Genomic DNA, 27,002 nt, shown 5'->3' on the forward strand with positions numbered 1-27,002 from the left:
GGCGAATCACTACACCACCACGAGGACTTAGAGCACATTGGCAACTGGGCATTCCAAATTGAAAAAAAAAAAGAAAAGAAAGAATTGCAAACAAATTCATGTTTTCGTTGGTTATATTAGTTTTTTGTGCTCTCTGACAATTTTGCTCATATTTTCATTTTTGGTACACTTACGCTGTAATTTTCTTTGCTTTTGTTTCCAAGTTCTGCGCTTGATTTTCCAAAACTTGAGAGTAGAGTTTCATGTAAATCAAGGAGCATTTTGCATCCCTATTGGTCCACTAGTTCTTGATCGACAGCTCCTCCTCTAGTCAATCATTCGAAGAGGGGAGGTGACATCATTCCAATGCAACTCCGATGGCTGCTGCTCAATATTATATTACTTGTGGTTGATAGATACGCTGCTTGTGTCTGTTTTGAGTATTCTCTGCCAGCTCTAGGAAACAATGTGTTGTCCGAGTAGGCCATTATCATAGTCCGTTAACACATGTATCAAGTCAGCTGAATTTATTTAGCAGAGTTTTAGTTTAGGCATTATTTAAGACTTCCTTGTTTGTAGGTTATTGGCTGCATATCACGGGCGGCTGTGGCTCAGGTGGTAGAGCGGGTTGTCCATTAATTGCAGGGTTAGCAGTTTGATTCCCAGCCCACATGACTCCACATGCCGAAGTGTCCTTGGGCAAGACACTGAACCCCCAAGTTGCTCCCAATGGCAGGCTAGTTCCTTGCATGGCAGCTCTGCTGTCATTGGTGTGTGAGTGTGTGTGTGAATGGGTGAATGAGACAAAGTGTAAAGCGCTTTGTAGAACCGCTAAGGTTAAAAAAAGGTGCTATATAAGTGTGGACCATTTACCATATCTAAAAAAACAAGGCTGGGTTGGTGTGGATGTTTGATGCATGTTTTTAATAACTGTACCAATGTAGTCCTGATTTCAGAACCCAAGTTTAATTGGACACAAGGGACTTTGACATCAACAACACAATATTTGAAATTTCATATTTAATTTTGCCATTAAGTAGAGCTCCTGATTTGCATAAATAATTTTGCTTATCCTCATAACACCAAGATTACAAATTCATCTGTCTGACAACATCTCTGGGCACAATTTACTAAATCTGTATGTTTTCAGGACTCCAAGGATGTAAGTGGGACTTCAGCTAGTTCCATGTTCATATTATAAATGTTGACATAAATGCAAGGCAGAATTAAATAAATAGCTCCATTTCCCAGCCATGCAGTTGTGATTTATAAATTAACACCACAATGTTATTTTGGACAAAGTGCTAATTAAAGCAAAAAAGAAAAAAATAATTGTTGTTTCAATTAGCATTGTGTTTTTGTGAAACTGCACCTTAACAGAAAATGACAATTGCACTTCAGGGTCTTTCTTGGTCACTGCATAGAGTACGTGAGGTTATGGTGTGAGTTCAGTTTGTTGTCTTTTTTTTTATTATTGTTGGTCTATGTACATATGGATTAGATGGACATTTTTGGCTGTTGCATTGCATTCTTCTATCATTTCATCGTCTCGCTCCAGCTATCTTTCTTTTTTTTTACTTAAGAAAACGTCCTGTGGTATACAACTTCTAATCCTTTCATGCTGCTCCGGATGAAAAGTCACTGTACAGTGCTGATGAAAGTTGAAAAATACCACCGTAACACCGTAACAAATCACAAAATTAAAAGTGAGGCCTCATTTTGGCACGTTTGTATATGGGTGACAAAACCAGTCTGAAATGATACATTGCTTAATGAAAAGGAAGCCTATATTTACAACCAGAGGTTTTTTTGGATTGTGACGTTATTTTCAGAACACTTACCCCCAAATTCTCATTACCGTAATGCGTCCAGATGTTTTACTTACACTATTCCCATTGAATGCAATAATGATCCTACTTACTGTGACACAGTCATTTGTTTTTACTGTATTACAGCAAAAATATGCTGTTGTACATTTATTTTTTTAAATAAAATTTGTGAAAATTAAATGCAGTACACAAATAGAGTTCTGCTATGATATATTAATACTTTACAGTTTAAATAATATATCAACATTTTTCACATTGCAGTAATGAGTATATCATAATGACCATCTTTTTTCGCACTGCGGTAATGAGAATTAGGCGGTAAAATGTGCGTAACTACAATAATGTCACAATGTAAAAAGTCATAATGCCGTTTGTAATTTTTCATAATTTTTAATGAAAAAGTCATAATTTTTTATGAAAAAAATCATATATATTTTTTATGCAAAATGTAATTTTCTAATTAGACCAGGAGATTTTCTTGGCAGGTCTCACACAAATAGTTATTACTTGACTTTGATGGATGGAAAATGTTTAAAATAAATTTTTCTGAAAATCAAGTCACGCAATTAATGAGTTTTCATGATCGATCATTGCTGTCACATCAACGTACTCGGTTTCTTGGAAGTCCCAATCCTTAGTTTGGGCTTCGGGATGTTTGGGATACTTTCTACATACAGTATGTCTGCGTAATGTTCTACAAAAATCTGTCCTGAACATAACAAGCCTTCACCAATGGCCTTTCTGGTGAAGTGTCCCAGTGTTGCCGTAGCATTTCCAAGCCTGATGTTTATGTTTGACTTCATGAGGAAAAACAGATTGTGTACATCAGTGAGCGACCGTGTGCAGGAATGCTGGTCGTGGCTCTGATAGCGCTGCATTTACAGCACACGGTCTCTGCATACATTAACAAGGAGTCACAAGGGCGCACGAGGCACTAGATAAATGAGCCTCAGTGTTTTACTATGACGTCACTGAGGCTAGCGCTCACACTCTAGTGACTCAACTTACCTTCTAAATCACCAACCTTCACTCCCAGACCTGAAGAGTGGAGAGTTGCCCAGCTCAACCGCAGACCACTTGGGGGCTGCAATGCTGATTTGTTGTTTGGACCATCATAGGCCTATACCCTCGCTGACTTTTGGCAAAGAACAGGAGTCCTATCAGCCTAGAACACGCAATCCCAACTTGCAAACCACTTCCTTCAGGCACAAAAGCCACACAATAAGGAAGCAAGGGTAAATAATGCAGAGGTAATTTGTACAGTGATGTTGAGCCTAGAGAATAACTATAACATATATTCACAAGGGTTGCCTACTTTTTGCTTTGAGGAGGGCAAGACCTTTCTGCTATCTGAATATCACTTAAAATAACTGGCATTGAGAGGATTTATTGGTAATGGCTGGAAAATCTGGAGCAGTGAACTGCATACTTACAAACTCCCATAAGCCCCTAAGGTTTGCAATGAAACTAATAAAGGTCCTTTTAAGAATCCCCCACCCCATCCCTCTGCACCCACTTCACTACATTCCAATCTCTGCCAAGAGTTTGGTGCCGCCTGGTGAAGAAGCCGTATGCCCAGGGCATCTGACCATTCCTTGTCAGGAACACTCAGAGGAAACATGTTTTTCCTATGTCCTTTGATGACATTAAAAAAGAAGTGCTTCTAGTACATATAAAGAAACAAGAGGATAAGGACAAGCGCAAGAAAGTCGGTAAAAAAATTAGTGGAGAGGCAAAAGTGCATGACTGAGAATTTTCACATGGTAACACTACTCTGTCAACCTGGGAGTTGTGGAATGCAGAGTTGCTTGGAATTCAAGGGCCGGGAGATTGATAGGCAAATGGAAGAAGACAACAACCACAAGGGATTGAGTCAAATTGATTGTGTCACAGGCATTGAAAGTATGCTATTCTGCTTTTTTTTTTCAAATATGGATGCATATCCACAAGTGAAAAAATGCTTTGAGAGACTAATCTGAGTCTACACTTATAAGTGTTTTTTAGGTCCAAAGGTCCATCTTGATCGTTTCGCCAACCGACCCAGTGAGGTTGGGGAGAGGGGTCCTTTCGAACGCCAACTTTGAGGTTGATTCGGCACTCCTATTTTTGTTGCCAAGTACTACAGTTTATTATCCTAACTGTCAGTGAAGTAAAAATGTAATTTCAGAATGAAAGTGCAACCTCCGAATCACACTCACCATTGTTTATGTGAATGTGCCACCTTCCTGGGTTCCATGGGACCAGAACCCGTGGCTCAAAAGTAGGTTGCATAACATACTATCAGTAGTGCCAGAGCGAAGGGTGATCATGTTTGGATTGATGCACAAATGTCTGATGGGGATGGCGCTTGTCAGTATTACAGCATAATTTTAGGGTACATAAACATTCGGAAGCAACACGTTGATTTCCTATGTGATCATGTTGACAGTTTGGTGCTATTTAGCTTTATTTTTCCTGAAAAAAAACCTTAGAGACCAAAGACATTAACATCTGGCAATTTTTTATTAATCATTGCACAGTGTTTTATTAATGCCCTTTAAAAGTAATATTTTGGGTTCAATACAACTTGAGCTGAATTGACAGCATTTGTGGCATATGTTGATTACCACAAAAAATTATTTCCCTCTTTTTCTTTAAAAAAAAAAGCAAAAATCACAGTGAAAAAAATTACAGCAAGACACTTACAACGGAAGTGAACGGGGCCAATTTTTGGAGAGTTTTAAAGCAGAAATGTGAAGCTCATAATTTAATTAAACCACTTACATTAATTCTTCTGTTAAAACCTGTGTATTATTTGAGCTGTAAAGTTGTTTAAATCATTGTTTTTGCATCCGTTTTAGGGTTTACAGCAGTTTAACGTAGTTAAATGAAGTTGAAAATGAGCAAAAACTTTACACAGAAAGGGTACACGATTTTCTCACACTAAAATCATGTTAACACTGATAATGTTTATGCCTTGTGGCCATACTTCTGTGTATTTTAATGTTTATGGACTGGCACCTTTCACTTCCATTATAAGTGCCTTACTGCAACCAGGATTTTCAAAGTCGAAATTAATATTTGAGGTAATAAATATTATGCCACAAATGCAGCTGATAGAGCTAACTTGTATTGAGCCTGGAATATTCATTTAAGCTACTGCTTTAAAACAGCACGCTCTCTCTGGGTTGCAATGTATGCATTACACGTAAACTGCATGCAGTGTTGGGGAATAGCTAACTAAAAGTAGTGACGCTACTAACTTTACTACATTTTTCAGAAGCTTGACAGTAGCTCTGCTGCTTTTAAAACAGTGTAGCTTTTCTAGTAACGAACTACATTTTCCAGGAATCATGTTTTGGTCAGATTATAACTAACAGCCTTCTTTATTGCGTAGAAGCCAAATTTCTACTGGCAAAACATCTGACGAACTTGAAGCGTATTCTAGCTGCTGCTCAGAATCAGGCAGGGTGTTTCTTCTTATTTGGTAACGGCAGATCACAAACTAAAATAGTGCATTATCGCCATCAACTGACAGCTTATTAATAATAAGAGGCTGTCTGATGGTTAAAGTGACCAACCACAAAAAGACATACAGGGTAAGTCTAAAAATGATAAAATAACACCATTTTATTCTTCTATGAAACAACGAAGGTTTCAGACTTTTTAAAATAAAATACGTTATTATTGCCTTTTGAGGGATTTATTTTCTGTTCTGAATAAGTTTATTTTGGTTCTCATTATCTGTGCTTTATTGGGAGCAGTGAGAGAAATAATTCCTATCATACATAAATATTTGATAACACATTTTCTCTATTTCTAAGCATTTAATTAACTATTATTTTCATGTCAAAAAATAAAATGAATGGTAAAATAAATAATTTATTATGGCATGTATTATTATGCGACTATCTACTAAAGGGGTTGACCATACGTCCTCTTTATCGGATGTGAAAAAAAGTGCCCAGCAGGAATTGCCAAATTGCCTCTAAATGTCCTGGATTTGGCTTTGTCTTCATATTGATGTGCTCTCTATAATTAGGACTATCATACATTCTGTGTATTTGATACAGCACATCAGCTTTCATGTGTACATATGTCCTTATGTGATTATTCTGGCTATTTACACATTCTCTTTCACGCTCACCCGCTAGTTCTCTCCACATGCTGTGTGTGTGTGTGCGGGAAAGAGATCTCCAAACGTGCATTGTCACTCTCAGCAAGAAACATCAATAACGTAAGTACACTTTTAAAAGTATGTTCCCTAACTTTGCGAATTATTAAACAGAACATGTTTTATCAGACTCACGCTTACTATGCAAAGTCACTTTTAACTGAAAATGTTGACTATATTGAGACAACATCAAATAGCCTTTACTACGTATCAGGGATTTAAATGAATATGACGGATGAAAATAAACCATGATGGAAATTTTACAGCTAGTCCATCAGATATTTGTAGCGCAACCTCTGTATGTGACCTGTAATGCTGGCACTTGCATCTCAAAAACGTCAGGAAATACAATGAACAAACACAGGTGAGGGCAGAAAACAAGCCCTGAGAATCTTTTCATATATTATCCACACTAAATATTATGTGACAAAGTATCAGGCCAAGGTGAGTTTGTCATAAAAATGTGATCTTTAGGGAAGTAGGCTACACCTGGGCAGGAGGACTGAAATGTGTGAAGTATACCTGTAGAATAAAAATATTTGGATCTTTTCTGGTTTTAATTTATGGCCATTATAAAATGCATTAATGTTACTATTCATTAAATATATTAAATACATTTATTGTATTTAATTAATACATTTATAAATTAATAAATGTTATTAGTGTACATTTTATTATTATTATAATTGGTTTTATAGTAACGTTGCAAAAATATTGCCTCATTAAGTAGCTTCAATGTAGCAAGCTACTTTTTGTTAGTAGCTTGTAGTGCACTTTTTCAAAAGAGTAGCTTGACTGTAGTTTAACTACTTTAAATTATGAGTAGCTTGTAGCTTGTCAAACTACAGCTTCAAAGTAGCTTCCCCAACACTGACCGCAGGGCTGATGGGAACAACTAAGGTGGTGAGAGACAATATCAAAATTTGCAAATTGGTCAACACTCATACCTCCTGTTTCTGTAATTGTCTGGCAACACACCTCAATGGCACATAGTTGCTCAGTTCTGTTCGTAGTTCAAAGTTTATGAAAGTTCGGTTTTCAATACGTATATTTTTCAGAAGTGAATTTGGTTGTAGAATGCGGTTGTCATTGCGACATCCCATGTCTTACAAAATGGGATAAAGTACTCAAAAAAGGAGTGACACCCATATTTAACTGCTGTGTGTACGTGACCTGTGTATATATACTGTAAAGCTTGGGTCACTACATTATATCTGATCAAATGTAATTACTCTAGTAACAGGAATTCAAGCATCAGAGAGAAAATTGACTAAAATGTTCAAAGTTGTAATAACCTGTAAATTGTGTGGGTTATATCAAATGACACAATGCAAAGAAGTAGCAAGAATTCCCTGAGATCTGTCAAGAATCTTGACATGTTTCCCTATAGTATCTGTAATGATGCTCTTCACATAATCCTTCTGCACACGTCCCTTTGAAACCTGTCAGCTCCCCACATATGGCACACATCATTCCAACCAGACATGTGGAAAAATGTAAGAAAACAAAGTCTACTCTTTTCATATTAGGTCAAAGCAGGCGCGTATCAAAAAACAACCGCCTCCTACTTTTTGAGATAATGATCCCTGTGTCTTGGCTCTATGTTGTGTTTATGAGAAAACGTAGCTCAGTACTACTCAGTTCTTTTGATACAAAAAAATGTTATATTGTTCTCATTTGACCACATCCCACAGGCTCAGGTAGCCAGAAGAAATCAATATATAATGAATAAAGGAAATGCATGAGTCGCTGTACACAAGGCTTGGCGAAACAGGGACTGCATCCAGAAACCTGACAGGCAAAATGCTTCTCATTTAAATACCTGTGTTAGCTGTGTCACCTATTTAGCTTGCTGTAAAAGTGCCATTGAGTTACTCACACTCCCACATTCTTTGAGAGGAAAAAGGTGGGGAAAAATCCTTCCAAAGGTCAAGGGAAGTCAAGTAAACAACATGTTCCTGAGTCAAACACCGCCATCGTATTGCCTTACCACGCCAGAGAAACTGAGGCCTTCACTATTAACGTGCCATGAGTTCTGAGTCAAGAACTCCTGCCAGTACACGCTGTACGTCAGTCCACGGAATGCCACGAGTTTGGAATACTTTTCTAATTGTTTCTATCATCCAGAAAGAAAGATAGCGGTTTCAGTTGAGGATATTTCTTTCCACTTACTTTTATCCTTAACTGGGAGTGTGTAGCCCTCGTAGAGGAATGTTGACTCCTTAGTGGGAGTTGGCCTGCTATTTGTGTTCTTTGTTTTGATGTTCCAGGCCACTTGAGTGATAATTTATAATATCTGCAATTTTGAGTTGTTTTTAACCATATTAGAGACTCCAGGGATAAAGGTAGTGTCTTGCGTCATCTGGATTTGAAGGCTTCCCTCTTGAGAGGCACTCTTCTCTGGAAAAACTGCAAGAAACCATATCCTCTAGTAATGCCCAATCAAAATACAGCACAAAAAATCTCTTAAACATCAATGTGCGCAAGGGCTATACTATTTGGTAAAAAAATATTATTACGATTATTTTGACATATGTTTCAGGTTCAATATAAGTTAAGCTCAATTGACAGCATTTGTTGCATAATGATGATTACCATAAAAAAATGTGCAAATAGTGTCTATTTGCACCCCGATGTAAATAGCATCTTCCACACACTGCAGCTATTTGCACCCCAATAGTCTGATGGAACCAAAGAATTTATGGAAAACTAAACAATAGATATCGCTGCAGTGGCGTGGGGTGTAAAGATGGTGTGTGAATGTGTACTGTTGTCCTAGCGACCATGGTACAAATCTGAGTTTTGTCCCACTCTTTTTCCCATCCGATTTCCTGTTTCCACTCTTAATATTTCATTTAATACTACTAAAAATAATAGATAAAAATGAATATAAATATAGATTTCATTGCAGTGATTTGGTCAGGGCTAATGTCAGGGAGTGCAGATAAGAGTTTGATCCGGAGACGGAGTCTGTCGATCACACTCGTTCCCACGGCTCGGCATTGCTTGTGTGTAGATTGTATCACTGTATTACTAATATTTTAGTAACCTTGTTTTTTTGGCAGAAACCATAGTTTTAATGCAGTGTTAGTACAGTAATATGGTGGTAATATAGTAACCATGGTTAATTTTGTGGTTACTATAAATTTACAAAAATACCATGGTGAAACCCTAGTTACTGTAGTAAAACCAAGGTTATTTTTTTCTAAGGTTATGTTTAGGTTTAGGGGTGGGGGTTTATGTAGTGTGTCTGTGGGACTCTAAATAAACACAATAAACACACTGCAGTGATGCACAAACTGTAAGTTAGTATTTAAAATGGGTGCAAATAATATCTGACACTATTTGCACTGGGGTGTAAATAGCATATACCATTATTTGCACCAGGGTGCAAATTACATCTGGCAAAAATTATTTTGACTAGTCCCTCATTTATATACTGTATCTATATATATAAAAAAGGATATTGTAATTATAGTAATGCATTTACAGTGGAAGTGAATGGAGCCAGCCCATAAACGTTAAAATACTTACTGTTTTGCCACAAGATGTAAACATTATACGGGTTAACAAGACTTTCACTGGATAAAATCAGAGATTGCCAGTATTACACCATTTATCAAATTACAGGGTTTACACTGTCATGACAACAAAGTTATAACTTCAGTTGGATATAACTTCATACTCATAAGGATAGTAAGTGATTTCAGAACTCTAAAATCATGTTAACATGTAAAAGTTTTATTTTTACATGTTTTGAAAAAGTGCATATTTCAATGTGTTTGTACTGGCCCTATTCACCTCTATTGTTAGTGTCTTACTGTGACCGTGATTTTTTTACCTTTTTTCTTTTTTTAATAAACAAGGAACAAGTCGCAATTATTTTTGTGGTAATTAACATTATGCCATAAATGCTGTTGCTTCAGCTTAACTTGTATTGAACCCAGAGCATTCCTTTAATGCTAAAAGGCTCTTGTTGAGTGTTTACATAATGTGAACCATGCAAGGTCACTGAAAACACTGCATTTGTAATACTTTACAAAAAGAGCACTTACATGATCATGTATTAATACCTGAACTAACTCTTAATTTAACACGAACTAATCGTGAATGAAGGCATGGATAAATTAAGAACTAACCAAAAAGCCTGCATGAGATATGACTAGAGTGGTAATTAACATTTATGGATAAACTCAGTAAAGTCAAATTTAATTTAATCTAATTTAATATTTAGAATTATTTTTATAAATTATCTCCCTGGATGTTGAATGATGGTGAAGTGCAATAACTAGCTCCATCCAATGAAGCTCTTAACAAAACTGCACATGATGACAGATGTGATGACAAAAGTTATAAATGCATGATATTGGGTTAAATTTGTGCATGCTTACTTCAGATCAAGAGCAGAGTGCAGTTTGCCACTTCACATTCTTTGTTATAGAGCCTAACTGATATAGCTGATCCATAACTGTTAATTAAAACGTAACACATCACAATAATGTGGAGCATTGTTCACAACCCTCTTGACTTTCGTTTATATAACATATTTCCAGCCAGATCTGACATATTTCCAGCCAGACATACAATCCCTTGTAGCTGATCTAGACCATACCTGCCAACACTCCCGATTTTACCAGGTTTTTCTCGAATTCCCACCCCTCCTCCCGCTGTACTCTCGATTTACAATTTCTCCCAATAAACTCACAATTTTCTGCATCCACACTTCGCTCATACGGGATTATCCCTTATTAAAATATTAAATGATGCGTCCCCTATCAAATCAATACAGGACGCGATTTGTCCCGTAAGCTGGTCAGATGGCGTCACGGCAAAATCGTTCCAGATCGTTAATTTAATATTGATATACATTTTTTATTCTGTGGGTAAGGAGTTGTCTGAAAAGTCCACATACTGTGTTAAAACTGTGGAGCTGGGGAGGTGAAGGGTTTCAGAGAAAAACTCTCACAGCATGCTAGCAGTGAAACCGGCTTATCTGCATGACTGAACAATTTAAATTATAAACAATAAGAGATAAATCAAGTTGACTGGCTAACAGATTACAAATCTAAGGACCTTAGGCTTACACCATGCGAGCCGATTGGCCTAAAACATCACATGTAAGAGAGCCGATTGGCCAACAAATAACAAGTTCAAAGGGCCTACAGTATCAGCTTGTGCCATGTAGAGTTTTATGCTTGAACTTAGACATTTCTTGCTTAGTCCATGCTGTCATTTACCATTAACTCATGTTAAAATAAGGTTTAGTTTAGGTATTAAATTTACTATACTACTGTATTTTAAAAAAGAACAATAAACGCTGCTTAGCAATTAAGGCCAAGGGGTATTAGTCATTTGACATATATCTCGACTCACCACATCACTCACCACATCATGTCACACTGACCACGAAGGCTGTATGAAAATAAAGCAATTCGTATTGTATCCTTCAGGCAGTTTCTATCACTCTCGTGTTATGACACCACAAACCATAAATTCATTAACACATCATCACTACACAGAGCTGCCAGGATATAACTTCTCTGGTACCTACTGGACCATGGCACCATTTTGTACCTTGCAGTGTCCTGCTCAATGCAATTAGAGCCATGTGACATAACAACTGACACACTGGCTACTCCCATCAAGTGCACGCAAGGTTACGAGCCATAAAAAAAAAAAAAAAAAGAAGAAATAGTCTGATTGCAATCATGACGATTTGTATCTAGTAATAGGCGCACAAATGGAAGGGCCAATCAGCAGGAATTCTTCCTGAAGGTCAAAGCTGTCATAGTAACAGTGAAAACACTGCTGATGAAGTGAAGCGGTCTGCACTTTCAACATTCAGTCCTTTTAAGAAACTCCAGCCGTATTTAGTGTGCAGAACACTTTAAGAATATTGCCAAACAAAAACGTTTATTTGGTGTGAAGTCGTAGAGAAGAGCCAGAGAGTTTTGCCACTATGCTGGTGAACCTTGGGCAGTAAGCCAAAGTGGATCAATGTGTTCACTGTCTGTTTGTGGAGCAGCGGTGATTCATGTTGCTCTATTGGATGTTGGATGTTTCTGGGCCGTATGTCGAGAGGAGATAGTAAGGTTGGAGGTGCTCAGGCAAAAAAAAAAAAAAATTAAAAATAAAATGAACTCCACAGTTTTACTTGAAACGTTGTTCTTCATGTAAGATATTTCAGAATAAAATGTGTAGAGTCGGAATGTTAATAAACAGTGCAACATGCTCTGTGGCTGCAAAAAAAAAAAAAAATGTTTGGCAACAAAGTATCCCATTAGCATTAAAGATAATGCAATTCGTAAACAGTGTGTACATGCACAGTACGACACTTTACGAAAACATAAATTAGGTATGCATGGGGGATTTCAAGGAATCACCCATTTTTATTTTATTTTTTTTATTTAAATTGCCAGTTACAGAGATATGGGCTGTAATAACTTTTGTGTCACAATAGAAATAAAGCTGAAATAGCCTATTTATAATTTTACAGTTCTCTTGATTAGGGTTCAAAGTAACACTAAGGAATGACACATACTTCACTTTTTTTTTAATGTACCAGCAAATGTTACAGTTAATTAAATCTGACTGCTGATGCATCAAAGAATGTGCTGAAGTTTTACATTCTCCCTACTGCATTTATCTCAAAAATCTCTTCTAAAGAAGAAAGAACAACCAAAGTCAACTAATCACGTTCAACTATTAAACTCACTAAAGACACACTTTGCAGCCAACCACATGTGCTCAAAGGGTTTAAAAGAGCAAGACAGGTATAATGTGATTTAGAAAAATGACATATTGCCAGTTTGGCTGACTTTAAACAGTCAAAAAAATATTGACTTCAGAGAATAAACTTCCAGAGTGATCGCATTCATTTTCGGAGGTATGTAAAATGTACAGGCACATTTTTTATCTTTGGAAAGACACTGAAATGTACAATATTGTTGTTTTGATTGCATTTAAAACATAAACTGGTCAGAACTCTGCGAGGATTATGCCACAGGTGGAGTTCAATAGTCAGACACAATCCCATATATGGCAGGACTCTTAATTATTAGTAAATGATGGAAAAACATTCTTCAATAACCATTTAAAAACCCTTTTAAAAGGCAAATTTATTTATACATGAAATCTGAATGTTATTAATAAAAATAAAGTCATTTGCACTCTTTGTATGGCTGAATGTAATTGTAATCAAAACTAAACAAGTGTGAAATATACTGTAAGTGATGTTAAAAATAAACTGTAAATGATGATGATGATGATGATGATGATGTTAAAATTAGCTAAATGCTTTTAAATAAATGTATTCCGAAATGTTTTATACCATTTCTATCCTTCCTTTCTGTCTCTACTACTGTCACCAAGCAGTTTAAATGATTATGGGCTTCTTTTTTGTGTGCAAATTTACATGTTTTACCTATAATGGGCTCTTATGTACCTTGAAGTAATGCCTGAGAAATAGAGTTATAGTGATCCATCAGTTCTGCTCATCTGCGTCTTCCTCATAAAGCAGCACCATGCACAATGATGGACTTATTATACTGGCCAGATCTATACCTGCAGTGGGCGAGATCTGCAATATGACCTTTTCTCATTGCCATTCTGGTTAAGTTTGAAGCCTAGGTGTTTGACAAGTGAATATAGACTAGTGCTCTCACTGTTATTCTGTGGACAAATATGCATGCAGTTGGGCAGCAAAGTAACAACTTAATCATGCAACAGGCATTAGTTGCATGCCATGGCTCCTGAGAAGTTGCAGTTCCTCTTTAATAAATGCAAGAACATAGTGAATCACTTAGTTCAGACAGCGTTTTCTATAACAAGGCATGCTGGACGACATGTAACCACAGAGAGGGGGTCTTTTTTTATTAGATTGCATGCATCTGAGTGGTTCCGCTTAAATCAGAGTAGCCACAACCAGATCTTGCCCTTTAAAAAAAAGGCTCCCAGTGGGGAAAAAGCAAAGGAAAACACTATATATGCAGCCAAAAGGTGCTCTTGGATGGCATGCAACCACACGAGAGGAAATCAAGCAATAATGGGCATTAACAGAATCTCTGTTATGTATTCAAAAAACATGGCAGGATTTAAGGCCAAATGTCTAATGTGATCTAATGAAAATTATCTGAATGTGCCGAAATTTTTTGCAAAATGATATTACATGTTCGCAGCAGTTCCAATGTGAAATGTCCACTGTGTGGCGCTAAAACTAAGTTAAATTTTCTCCCAAAGAGGTTGTTAAGGTTAATGCTTTATTGAGTTTTAAATCAACAATACCTTCCCATACCCTAAAACTAAACCTAACTGATAGTGTCACAAAAAGCAAATGTGAGATTAAAAATGCAATTGCCGAAGCAGCCACAGCATTTTATCCTCACGTGTCGAATTGCGTGCTCTTCGGGACTCGTACTATCCTTCGCAACACTCTATCAGTTGAGCTACCATGCAATTTGAATGCACTTGAGTAGTTTGTTATATTGCAAACATTAAAATGTATCACAATACAAGTCATGCACTATAGTAAAATTTCAAATGTAATAAAATAGCATTTTGTGGGGAACAGTGTTGGGTGTAATCTAATTACAAAGTAATGAATTAATGTATTCTAATTACAGTTACTGACTTTCAATTGACTTCATTACTTTTATTACTTGGGTTACACATATTTCTAAAATATTATGCTATATGTAGAGTACATTTAAAACATGAATTACGCTAATATGTACACCTGACATTATTTTGAATTTGTTGAGCAGAAAAACAAAAACTTTTTTGAGAAAACATGTTTTCGAAAGTAACTAAAGTAATTGGTAATGTGAATTAAAGTAATGAGTAAAGTCAGTAATCTGATTACAACTTTTATGTAGTAATTAGTACTTTTTAGTGAAATATTATTATTTATTTATTTATTTGTATTTTTTTGTGTAACTTTCCGAACACAGAGCAAGGAAATATTGATTTCTGAACATTTGATTAATGTTCAGAGAAAAAGTAATTATTTGTAACCCTATTATCCTAGCAGCACAAGTGTTAGATTTACACCTTTAGCTGCTATACATTTATTTTCTTTGAAACATGCCCTGCCTAAATTACACTATGCACTCATTAGCTTAATCATGCAAGTAACACATCTACTTACTCATGACACATACTGTATTTAATCACACTGTATGCCCCTTAGACAGTCAGGAAGAATGAAAAAGATTTCAGTCAATCATTAGAATCACACAATTCACTCTGTAAAATATTGACCAAAGTCTAACAGTCTCTCTAATGCTATCCTTTTCTTTACAGTGGAGCAACAATTCCAGTCTCCCTCAGTCTTGCTCTTATATACGCTATTATGTCACCTCTACTCTTCATTTATTTAATGCAATAGCAGTAACATAGTAAGCAATTTTCGACTATTTCACAAATAGTACAAAGGCAAATGTACAGCTAAAGAAAAATCATGTCCTTTTCTCCCACTGCAAAGATTTTCTACTAACAAAACTATTCAGCATCGATCCAAAACTATGCTGATTGCTTTACTTTTTAATGCATATGCACTATAAGTGGCCCACACAATCTATTCTGGACTCTTTCTGATTTAAGAGTTAGACTGACTTAGAGGGTCATTGTCACCTTACTTTCTACTCCAGCATACTTTCCGTCAGTCTGGCATACTTTAGCTGTGGTGCCTTAAATGGTAACTTTTGGGTGATTGTGCTGCACCACTTGAGTCGGTCTCTTTTGAAGAAGAAACCCTGCTGGTGCAATTTTGGAAAATGTGTTTGGAAAAATCCTTGGCACAATCTCTATAAAATTGTATACAAAGTCTACACAGTGGAGACTTGTTGACATGTCATTGATCTTGCTTATAGTGAGACACGAAGCCCAGCCTTCTGTTCATGCTGTGACAAATTGCAGCTTTCACCATGGAGTGGAATTAATTACACAGTGCACATCAAAATGTGTGAAGTTTGTAAAAAGCAGCATCTTTTACCTGCCACATCACTACACATCCATCACCATGGTTTCAGGGGATCCTGCTTTTTCATAAGGGCACCAGTACCAAAGAGTCACTGCTCTAAACAACAATAGTGCATGATGTTTATATACAAAGCATTAATTCAGCAGCAGCCCATCACTGCCACTTCTAGTGTCTGGATTGCATCTAAGCAGGGAAAAGCTCTAAGGGTGAGTAATGCAATCATAAGGTTTTACCAATGGAAATGCACTTTGCTAGAGTTTATAACAAATCAGGTTTACATGTTGTCAAGGTTATCTTTGGTTTAACATGGCAGCTAATATGATCCATAAAGCATAATGGATTAGGATAACTACAGCATCTTTAGTGCACGTGCTGTAGTGGAAAATATGACAGCAGAGCTGAGAACATTAAAACAAGTATTACAACCTAATCATGATGTGTTCACACTTGGCAGGTTTGGTTCGATTTAAACAAACTCTGGTGCGATTGCTCTGTCACAAGATGCAACCCTAAAAATCACATGACTTGATAACATAGAGTGGAAAGAGCGGTGTACGCAAAACAAAAATGAGCAGAGGTCAAACATGGAGCAATGAGGAGGTAAAGCTCCATATTAACATTTGGTCTGACGAGCATATTTCCAGTATACTGGAAAAAACGCACAAAAATGCTCAAGTGTTCAAATGTTCAGTGATAGGTTAAGGGAAAGTGGGTTCATCAGGAGTTGAAGCTGTCCAATCAGGTTGTAACCTTATCCTTATGCCTTTTGTTTTGTACCTTAAGGTTCGGTGTTAAAAATGCCAGTGTGAACGCTAAATGAACCAGGACTAAATGTATCATTTTCTTTTTTGGTCCGGACCAAGAGAACCAAGAATTGAATAACAAGTGTGAACACACCCTAAAACACGGGGGTGCTGCAGCCTAATAAAGACCTGTGCTGGTGGTACCCGAAAGGCTGCAGGTTCGAACTTTCAAGGGTTGATCTGTAACCAATCACCGGCGGGACCCTCCCTGTATTAAGTGTTCTGTGCAAGTGCGTAGGCAGGACATTACTGTTGGGTGGCCCTCGGTAAAAACGGATGGGCCAAATTTTCGCACCAATTTATTTATTTATTTTTACCTAATTTTCCTTAGCAACAGAGAGGTGACGCATTCAAACAGTTCATTCACACTTTTAGTAATCAGAATTTATGCTTATTTATTTATTTATTTTTTTTTACTTTTTATAAATATATATTGGAAGTCATAGAATGATCTCCAATGGCCCACCCCAACCCACCCTGGCCCACACCACTGGTTCTGTGAATCACTTGAGATATAAGAAAGTCAGCTTAATTACACATTTGTCCAATTTGTAAATTGGGGAGCGCTTTGAAGAAGAGACCAGACTAGGCATTTAATTCATGAACATGCATTTCTGCCATAAAAATAGCGATGTACGAACTTACCAGACCATAGACGAAACTCAGCAAGGTGCCGCAAAAGAGAAAACCCAAAGTGTGAACGACCAGCGTGGCTCCCATTCCGACCTACAAAGAAAGTTAACGCAAATTGATGGCGGCTTAAAGGGATTTCTCTAATGTTCACGTCTACTTAAGCGCCGTTAGAGTCAGTCATGTCTCCTCCGTCTGCTTTACATCGTGTTGCAGCGGCGTGTGAGGTTATGAATATATTCTCACGGCGTCTCCTTGTCACAGTTCTGTAGAGTCAAACTGTTCCCTGTTCGCGTTTTATTTCTCTGCATCTGTCTGCCTTTTTTCCTGAAATTACATCCACATGTCAGAGCTATTTATGTCCTTCTGCTTCTGCGGTAGGAAGTTCAAATGATTCTTTGTGGAGTAGAAACCGAGACTTTATTTTTAGGTCTGTTCAATTTCCCTTCAGCCTTGCTGTAAAAAAGAGCGACATAATAAAGAGGCGTCCCTCAGGCTCAACCTCCAGTTTTCTCCCGGGACACATCAGAAATGGCAAAACAAGTATAGGCTAAACTCTTTTCAAAGTAGACTGGTGGGGCGATGTGGTGAATAATGAAAGCCGCAATAAAAAGATATTCACAGTTCAATCAGCGCTTAAAAGACAGTCTGTCATCACAGGGAAACGCTGTCTGACTCCTCAATGAAATGTCCGTTTCACTTTTCCCCCACGAGTAGATTAGTAAGTTAAAACATACATCATGTTTCGCTGGGGAGTTTGGAAATAAACTAGGAGTCTCGACTCTGTTACTAGACTAATTTTCGCGGAAGTTCTGAGGCAGACGACATCTGACAAACCAAAGTAGCGTTAAATTTAACAAAGAAATTCTACTTTTACTTCACAATTAACGTCAGGTGTCCGCCGCTGAAAAAATCAATAAAGGTACAGTCAGTATTTTTGAGTCAGTTTAGAGTTCCCCTCATTGACAAAACGGCTCCAGATGTTGCACACACGTCCGACACCCTCACTGCACCTCTGTACATATTGAAGTAGTGGACAGAAAGAGGCAGTTATCAATGAAACGCGTGAAGGGTTTTGATTGGCTTACGAGGAAGCGTGAGGGGTTTGATTGGTTCGCGGGGAAGCGTGTGGGATTTGATTGGCTCACGGTCTCTAGGGGTTCAGTACACCTCGACTCAAGACAGCACGCGCTTCCCGCCCCTTCTGCACAAGCTGCGCATTCAGCGTTGTGCTTCACGTTGGCAAAACGAGCGTTTCTTAGCGGCGCGCGTCTACACCATGTAATGCAACCAATAAAATTATGCAAATACAATGCTGGGAGACTTTTAGATTCAGATTTTCACTGGCCTATGAAATGCGTCTTTCAGCGAGAGTTTTACTATTTGCTTTTTCATTAAATACATGCACTTCTTGAACTGTCCCTGAAGTCCACTTATGATACAATCTTGATTTACACAGTTTCCTGGCTGCATTTATTATTTGGGGGGATTTTACTTCGAAATAATCAAAAACAAACCGGGAAAGGAGCATGTTGCAAATCAGGTGCACATTTGCATGGGGCAGAGTATGTGTAATCTGAATGGTTGGATGAATTGAATGAATTCAAAGTTTCATTGTTAAGGTTTGAAAGAATAATTAATGGTGCCATAGCTGGGGTCATTCCTTTGTTCTCAGGGTGCTATGTTCTCCAGATTTATATGGCACATAATGAACACATGACAAAGGGTCCTATAAACCCCATATTTATAGGGTTAGGGTTAATATTTGTGAAATATAAGGGGGCCTGTGTAGCTCAGCGAGTAAAGATGCTGACTACCACCCCTAGATTCGTGAGTTCGAATCCAGGGCGTGCTGAGGACTCCAGCCAGGTCTCCTAAGCAACCAAATTGTCCCGGTTGCTAGGGAGGGTAGAGTCACATGGGGTAACCTCCTCGTGGTCGCTATAATGTGGTTCTCGCTCTCGGGGCGCGTGGTGAGTTGCATGAAGCCTCCACATGTGCGGTAAGGCGCTCAACAAGCCACACAATAAGATGCGCAGATTGATGGTCTCAGACGCGGAGGCAACTGAGATTCGTCCTCTGCCACCAGGAGGACTTAGAGCGCATTGGGAATTGGGCATTCCAAATTGGGGAGAAAAGGGGAGAAAATCAAAAATATATATATTTATGAAATATATATAATATGGATAATATTTATGAAAAATTTTAACTTGAAACAGGTCAAATTTGACCCAAACACAATAGGAGGGTTAATGTGTATTAACAGAATATTGAAATGGAGAACTTAGGACCATGGGAACATAGATACGCTCCTGCCGTGTGTATGTTTGCTGACTGTAGTAAATATTTAGGGAAAAAAGATGTTGGTTGAGACTTCGTCAAAATTATAGCCTTATTTTTTTAGGCTCCAATAAACAATAATCTAAAACTAGGTTTCACTATTATTCACTAGTCAATTCACTATTAAGGTAAACAATCAATGTCCAATGTGTGAGATAGATGAATGCTTATTGAAAGAAGGTCTATTTATTTCCATGAGTCAGTTTTAGTCGAACCAAAGCTGCAGTTATGCAATGTTATTACATATTTAGCCTGCAACCTTCAAACCTTGAAACCTTAAAAAAAAAAAAAAAAAAAAAAAATCTTTTAGAACAGTAAATAATCCCCTCGAAGCGTGTCGTATGCTTGTCCAAATGAACTTATTTCTCTTTTTAGGAGGCCAAAATCTTTAAGCAGATTTTAAAACCTGAATGTATCCCAAAACAAGCTTCTATAATCCGCAAATAAATGAAGGAAAGAACATCAACATCAAAATCAAATTACTTCAGACTTAGTGTCCAAATGTTTGGTCTAAGGAGAGAAAGGAAATCTGGTTAATACAAACTCTCACATACAGTATGAGAGAATGTACCCAAGGTATTCTTGTTGAAAAGAATAAACAGTGACATGTATTGATGTTACATCTGCTAACAGATAATTATCACAGAATCCCACTGCGGCGTGTGTAAATCTATTAAACAAGCATCTTTGTTTGTCATAAAGTTAAGCACAAATATATAAAAACAGCAATGGTTATATATAGGCCTATATAGTGTATATATTTTTGATTTTCGGTGCAACAGTGCACCCAAAAATTGCAATTCGGTCATTATTTATATGATTTACTCCTTATGTTCCAAGCCCATATGCTGTTTTTATTATTATTATTATTATTTCATTATAAGAATGATTGTCCTATTTATGTTTAACTAGCCGATTGAAAATACTGACTGGCAGTTCCTCTCTAAAAAACACTGTGTTAGATTAGCAACATTAGAAAATACAACAATACAAACTAGGAAATTTTGGAGTTAGCGCTTACAAGCACCAGAACTCATCTGTCACTGTCATTTGCATTGTGTTCATATGAGGATTTGAAGCATGGAAAGATCTCATAAGTGCTAGCGTAAAATCAACATATCTTTCCTTGGCTTTGAAAATTTCTTCCCTTAGCAAATTAGAGTTATATGTGCCCCTCATTTCACATGGGTATGGCATTTCTTGTGCATTAACTGAGGAGGTGATGTCTTGACAATCCACTTGGGTTTACACTTAATTATATACTACTCTACCATCCTCAATCTCGTATTGGTTCAGCTGAAAGGTGTTGCTTGTTTTTAGTGAGAACGATGACCTTTTTCTCTGCACTTGTTCTCCCCACACCCAATCTGAACCTTATCCATTAGGGGCAATAAAGACTTCTCTCATATCAGAATAAATGGAAAATTTCTACTCATACTATTTAAACAATGGGGGCTGGAAATATCCTGTGTACACTCACCCACGTGGCCTGTATTCCAGCTCTTACGGAAAGGTCTTATGGGTATGTGACTATTTACACATGCCAGGGCTGCAAAATAGCATGCTCTTAGGGAAAATGAGACATTGAGAACACTATACACCTATAGACTGTCAGAAGTTAAAAGCTCCAACTAAAAGGGAATTATACTTCAAGTAAAGGCTATTTCCTACACTAGTTTCCTGCACACTTTGAAAGGGTGAAATGTAGCTGAAAAAAAAAAGAAAAAAGCCATTCCCATGATATCAGTAGACTAATCTGGAGTCAGACAGGGCACATGTGGAATAGCAATCTGTAAGACCATATTGTTTCCATTTTTTCAGAACAGATAAGAGCATGCATTACTGAAGGTGCCAAGGACTTTTGTTTCAAAACTAAATACTATATCCTACTGTCAAATGTATTAGGATAAATCACCCAACAATGAAAAATTAAAATATGTCCCCTATTACTTTCTTTTCCATGGACCAAAGAAGGAGATGTTTGGCAGAATGTTAGCCTCAGTCAACATTCACTTTTTTAGTCTTCCATCTGTTAATGACTGTTAAGGTTTTATCAGTGTGATCTTAATTGTATAAGAGCCAGGGGTTTCAACCAGGGGTCCATGAAGATACTGCAGGGGTCCGTGGACTGATAACATTTAAAAAATGCATAAAAAAAAAAAAAACAAAAAAAAAATAGGTACAAAATTATTTGTAAGCGAAATGTTCAGTCAATAAGTCATTATTGCAAAATTAAACCCCAGAAGAGGGATAAGGAACCTGACATTAAGTGGAGGGGTCATGTGTCAACCTGAAAGGGATTACTGTACATTATCTCGCTTAATATACTCTACCAAATAAAACATTATGAAAGTAAAATATATATCTGAGTTAAATGTAATTATGTGAGAAGATACCTTGAAGTAATAAAAGAGACAAGAAAACTAGCATAGCTCATGTGTGTATCATATTTCATACATTATGCTTTAAAGGTCATTATAAGAGGCCCAGCAATTCATTTTTGTTTAGGACATTTTATTTTATTTTTTATTTTTTATTTTTATTCTTAGCCCATACATGCTACAGTGGTAAATCATGGTGTATTATCAGAGGACTCCCTGGGCTTTTGAAAGATACCAAATTTTTGAGAGTTTGGCCATAACAACTTCCTCTCCTTGGTCTATAAATATGGATTGAAATGTATCAGTTCAATTCAGCACATCCAATACAATATGAATAATGATTAAAAAACAATAAACTATTTTTATCATATGTATTTTATGCACCAAACACTATATTGACATTTAAAAAAGGGAAACTGTAAAACTTTTTTCAGGAACTAATGGTAAGATGACATCATCATAGCTTGTAATGTAAAATAATGAGATCTTTATAATGACAGAGCAGGCTGCATGTATGAAAATACACAGAAATATCAGTTCACTCTTTAAATATATCTTATAAAAAGTACATGTCAGAATTTTCAAAGCTCTGTTAAATTTTATTTTATTTTATTTTTTATTTTTTTTGTGGTGGGGATGAATGGAATGGAATGGTGATTGAGAGATTTACCTCAAAAGCCTGTTGTATCATATTTGATACATGTAATTTCATATGGATTTTTCAATAAAATAATATACAAAATTTTAATGCAGCACAAGTTGCTTATATTCAGCAAATCCTCATTATAAAATATCAGTAACAATAAAATCATTACTGTTACTTTTACTTTATTAAAATAGGCTGCCATTTATCCCAACATAAGAATAACTTTTCGCACAAGTCCGCCGCCATTTTAAATTAATCAATATAAACATTGAAACCACTTTTTTTCCACAAAGAACCGCTAGTTGGTGCCATAAACATGTGAAACTTACTGTACATACCATACGTATTTTTGGCTTTTCAGCTTGAACAGAGAGTGAAACTGGAGCCGTCAAACGTTGTGTATCATATTTGATGCACACGGCGTTATAGGGTTAAAATGGTTGGTTGAAAGGAGCTCTTATTTCATCTTTGGTTGATTTGGTTAATTTGAAAGAGTATAAAACCAGCATTAAACAAATGTAAATCTTAATAATAATGCAGTGGCACAATGAATCCAATACATAGCAAGGTTTTATAAACAAGTTAATTGAGAAACTAGTTTCTTGAAATGATATAATTATTAATGCAAGGTATTATGTAGTGTTGCCAAGAAAAACAAGCATTTTCATGTTAGATAGTTTATTAGATCTAGTTTATAATAGAGCAATGCATCCCTTCAGGCAGAGTTTAGTATGTGTACAAAACTCTTCTTTTTCTTTTCTTTTTGTTTTATGCTAAAACTCCCACCGTCCTAGTTTCTCTGTCATTTCTAGCCACTAGTGGCATGCTTTACCGTCTTTCCTAAAGTTTGGGCTTCTCTCCAATTATGAACACCCTCAGTATTACAGAAGGCATGAACCATAATTTGGGAGCTGCAAAGGTTTGAAATAGGATTGATGGAGAACCTTGGAAAGCTTATTTTGCACTGTAAATCTGCCGCTGCAGAGGTTCAGTGTCATGTCTGAAGCTGACTAACAAGGGAATGACTAAACGATAGGATAAAAGTGAGGTTCAAAATTTAACCCATTCCTTTCAGTTTATTTGGTAATAAAATAGGAAGTCTGCATATCAAATGAACCTTTCTCATTTTCAAAACCTCACAAGTCAGGCTTTTTTTTAAAAAAGGCATCATTCCACCACACATTATTTAACGCCTCCTCATAATCCTCCACAGCAATACTAAACCCCTGCAGGGAGGATCTAGAGGCTACTGGCAATTTAATTTTCCCATCACAAACACACACACACACACACACACACACACACACACATACTACGCAACATCAAACACACACAACACGCATTTCTAAGCCTGTATGTGTCATTGTAGTCGATATTGCTGCCTCTCCATTAGTCGCTACATTGTCATTGAATCGGATAGCCTCTGATCTTTGCCTGCCATCTGGCAACATTGAAATCCACCTACAGCACGATAAGCACAAAACAAACAGCGGCTGCATGCAGCAGAAGAGCAGATGAGATGAGTATTATCTGATGACAGTGTTAAGCCTCTTTAAGGTAGAGGGAGTAGCTCATTTCAGATATTAGAGAACCAGGACTTGGTGAAAGTAGCTTTCTGAACACATCTTTCCATCATTTTGAGTGGAACATATTGCTTCTATGTAATCCCTGTAATAATGTTTTTTTTTTATTGATTGTTACTGTGGGTCATTGAGCCTGTTTCCTATTTTTTTAGAAACTTTGTAAGGTTTTCAAAGGGTAGAAATATAAGTTTTATGAATTTACGTTGTTTCGTTAAAAGTTAAGTGTGTATCGATGTGAAAATATGTTCTCGTATATCAGCCAAATATGGAGAGACAACTTTAATTAAGCCATCTGTCACAGCAGTTTTAATTTTTCTTTTCTCTCATTTAGGACCGTTGGCTACATTGGAAATCTACATTGATAAGCATAGAGGAAATATTGCAAATCACAATTCATTATAAAGGGGCTTCCACATGACTCGCGTCAGCACTGCTGAGTACTTTGAAATCTAAGGAGTAAAGAGTCAGTGTTACCCCTTTCACGTTGTAACAAAGAGCACAAATAATTTCAACTTTGACCCACAGACCTTCGAAGCATCAATGATTACTTGGCAATTTGCATTAACACATACTGTCTTTGCAATGACAGGTCCAATTTTACAACATGAACTAATAATAATGTTTTTTTTTTATTTTTTTTTTTTTATTGAACTAACATTAACAAAGATTAATAAATACTGTAAAAAAATATATTGTTAATTGTTTGTTCATGATACCCCCCACCCCCCCTTCTGATGGCCAAAACCACCCAGCTTCCCAAATTAAATGACAACAGTTGCCCACCATAAAGATCAAAATGCCCCCTCAAAAATCTCATCCTAGCACAGCCTCTGCATCACTGTTGATGATGAAAGGGATCATTGTCAATAATGTTACACAGCCTTGCACAAATAGATCACCCCACTCAATTAGCCTTGCCAATACAATCTAAAAATTGTAAATCTTTTCAAAAATCTTTACTTAATCTACTTGAAGGCATTCTGGACCTTTGAAAAGCTTTCTCTTTTTATTCACAGTGCAGTTAACTCCAGCCTGTTAAAAGAACAGAATTCTACCACCGCAGAGTTACCACAGAGTCATCTGTGATCACTGAACTGGAAGACTAAAGCACTGGGCTGAGGTACCCGCCTCTGGCCTTGCTGCACCAATGCAGGAGGGCTCACCTGGGTCACCTACGAGACATACAGCCACAGGATGAGCTCCTGAGGTCTGGGGGGTGGTTCTATATATAGGGTCTTTGTGTGGCCTGAAAATGCCATACTTACAGCTGTTTACTTTGAGTCAGTGCAACTGAGATGTGTTTCTGCATCAGAGTCATTTGTGACACGATGCATGTCGTATATATTAACCTTTCACTGTAAAAAAATGTCCTCTTAGATTTACAGTAAAATACTGGCAGCAATTTACTGCAAATATACAGCACACTTAATGTAAAGCTCAAATGCAGCTTTTTACTGTATTCATCAAATACTGACAGCTACTGTTTTTCAAAGTAGTTACAGTACAGTTCTACAGTACTATGTCATCACTTCAGTTCCCAGCATGCACTACGACATGAAGAAATTACATGATTTTTTTTTTACTATTTAATGGTTTATTTTGCTGTTGTTTTTGTTGCAGTTTTAGTTATTTGTTTTTTAAGGTTCAGGTTTGACTTTGTATCTAAAAATATGATTGTTGATTGTCATCATTGTTGAGTTTTGTATGTTGAGTGTTGATATCTGATATATGTGTCTAGTTGACAATTCACAAATTCACCATTAACAATAGACACTCAGTGTAAAAATCTGCATTGCAGAACTCTCTTTGAATGCTTATATTATATTCAATTATTCTGTACTGTATAATGACATAATGCTATTGCCTCTTTTAGTGGCATTTACAATTTATGAACAGACTAATAGTCTGACTTTAAGTCTAACTTTTTACTTTCCAAGTAACTCAGTACAAATGATTGTATTTAACTACCTCACATTAATACTGACTGGAAAAACATTAAGAAAAAAGAAATAAGGTCCCAGGACCCAGCCCAGGGGAACACCAATCACCGTAATGGTGACTTTAAACGAAACAACTATTTAGGATAAAAAAAATAAAATAATAAAAAACACCCACTAAAGAGTGCTTAGAACTCTATTAATTATGAATGAAACTTCTGTACATGCCCCCATAAAACCCTGATACAACCCTGAGCATATAATACTTATTAAAGCACAAGACCTGATCTGTAATTCACAGTTTAGGATCCCACAATGCAGTGCAATACTGTTATTTTACATTTATACAGTACTTTTTTAAAGGTTTAATTGTACTTTTTTAATTGCATTTAGACAAGTGAAGAATGTGGGTGACAGGGTTGGATCCTGTATTGTCTTTATGTGTCAACAACATGAACACTGACAATAAGCCACATAACAGTAGTACACTCTGGGTTTTAAAATATATGGTTCAAAATGTCACTAGCTTTCACCAAGATGGCACTGGGGTTTTTAATGTTCATCTTCCCAAAATGTTTGGCAAATAACAGCTTTTTACTGTTAAACTAGTCATTTCACAATGAGCCTGCTCTTTATCCCCCAGAATGCAATTTTTTTTTTTACAGCAAACTGTTTTATATGAGAATTACAGTAGACTGCTTTTAGAATTCAGCCGTAAATCTACAGAATTTTTTAACAGTGT

General features: G+C 36.7%; 1 protein-coding gene across 1 annotated transcript in view; it reads right to left on the reverse strand.

The window, feature by feature from the left end:
* The window catches only part of pth1r (parathyroid hormone 1 receptor), an 83,781-nt gene extending 65,456 nt beyond the window's left edge, over positions 1-18,325 (reverse strand). The window contains exon 1 of the mRNA XM_051698036.1: positions 17,389-18,325. Within this exon, the coding sequence (XP_051553996.1) occupies positions 17,389-17,463 (75 nt within the window). The 5' untranslated portion in view covers positions 17,464-18,325. The remainder of the gene's footprint in view (positions 1-17,388) is intronic.
* Between the last annotated feature and the right edge of the window lie 8,677 nt (positions 18,326-27,002).

Source organism: Myxocyprinus asiaticus, chromosome 5 (genome assembly GCF_019703515.2).
Source record: "Myxocyprinus asiaticus isolate MX2 ecotype Aquarium Trade chromosome 5, UBuf_Myxa_2, whole genome shotgun sequence".
Classification (NCBI taxonomy): Eukaryota; Metazoa; Chordata; class Actinopteri; order Cypriniformes; family Catostomidae; genus Myxocyprinus; species Myxocyprinus asiaticus.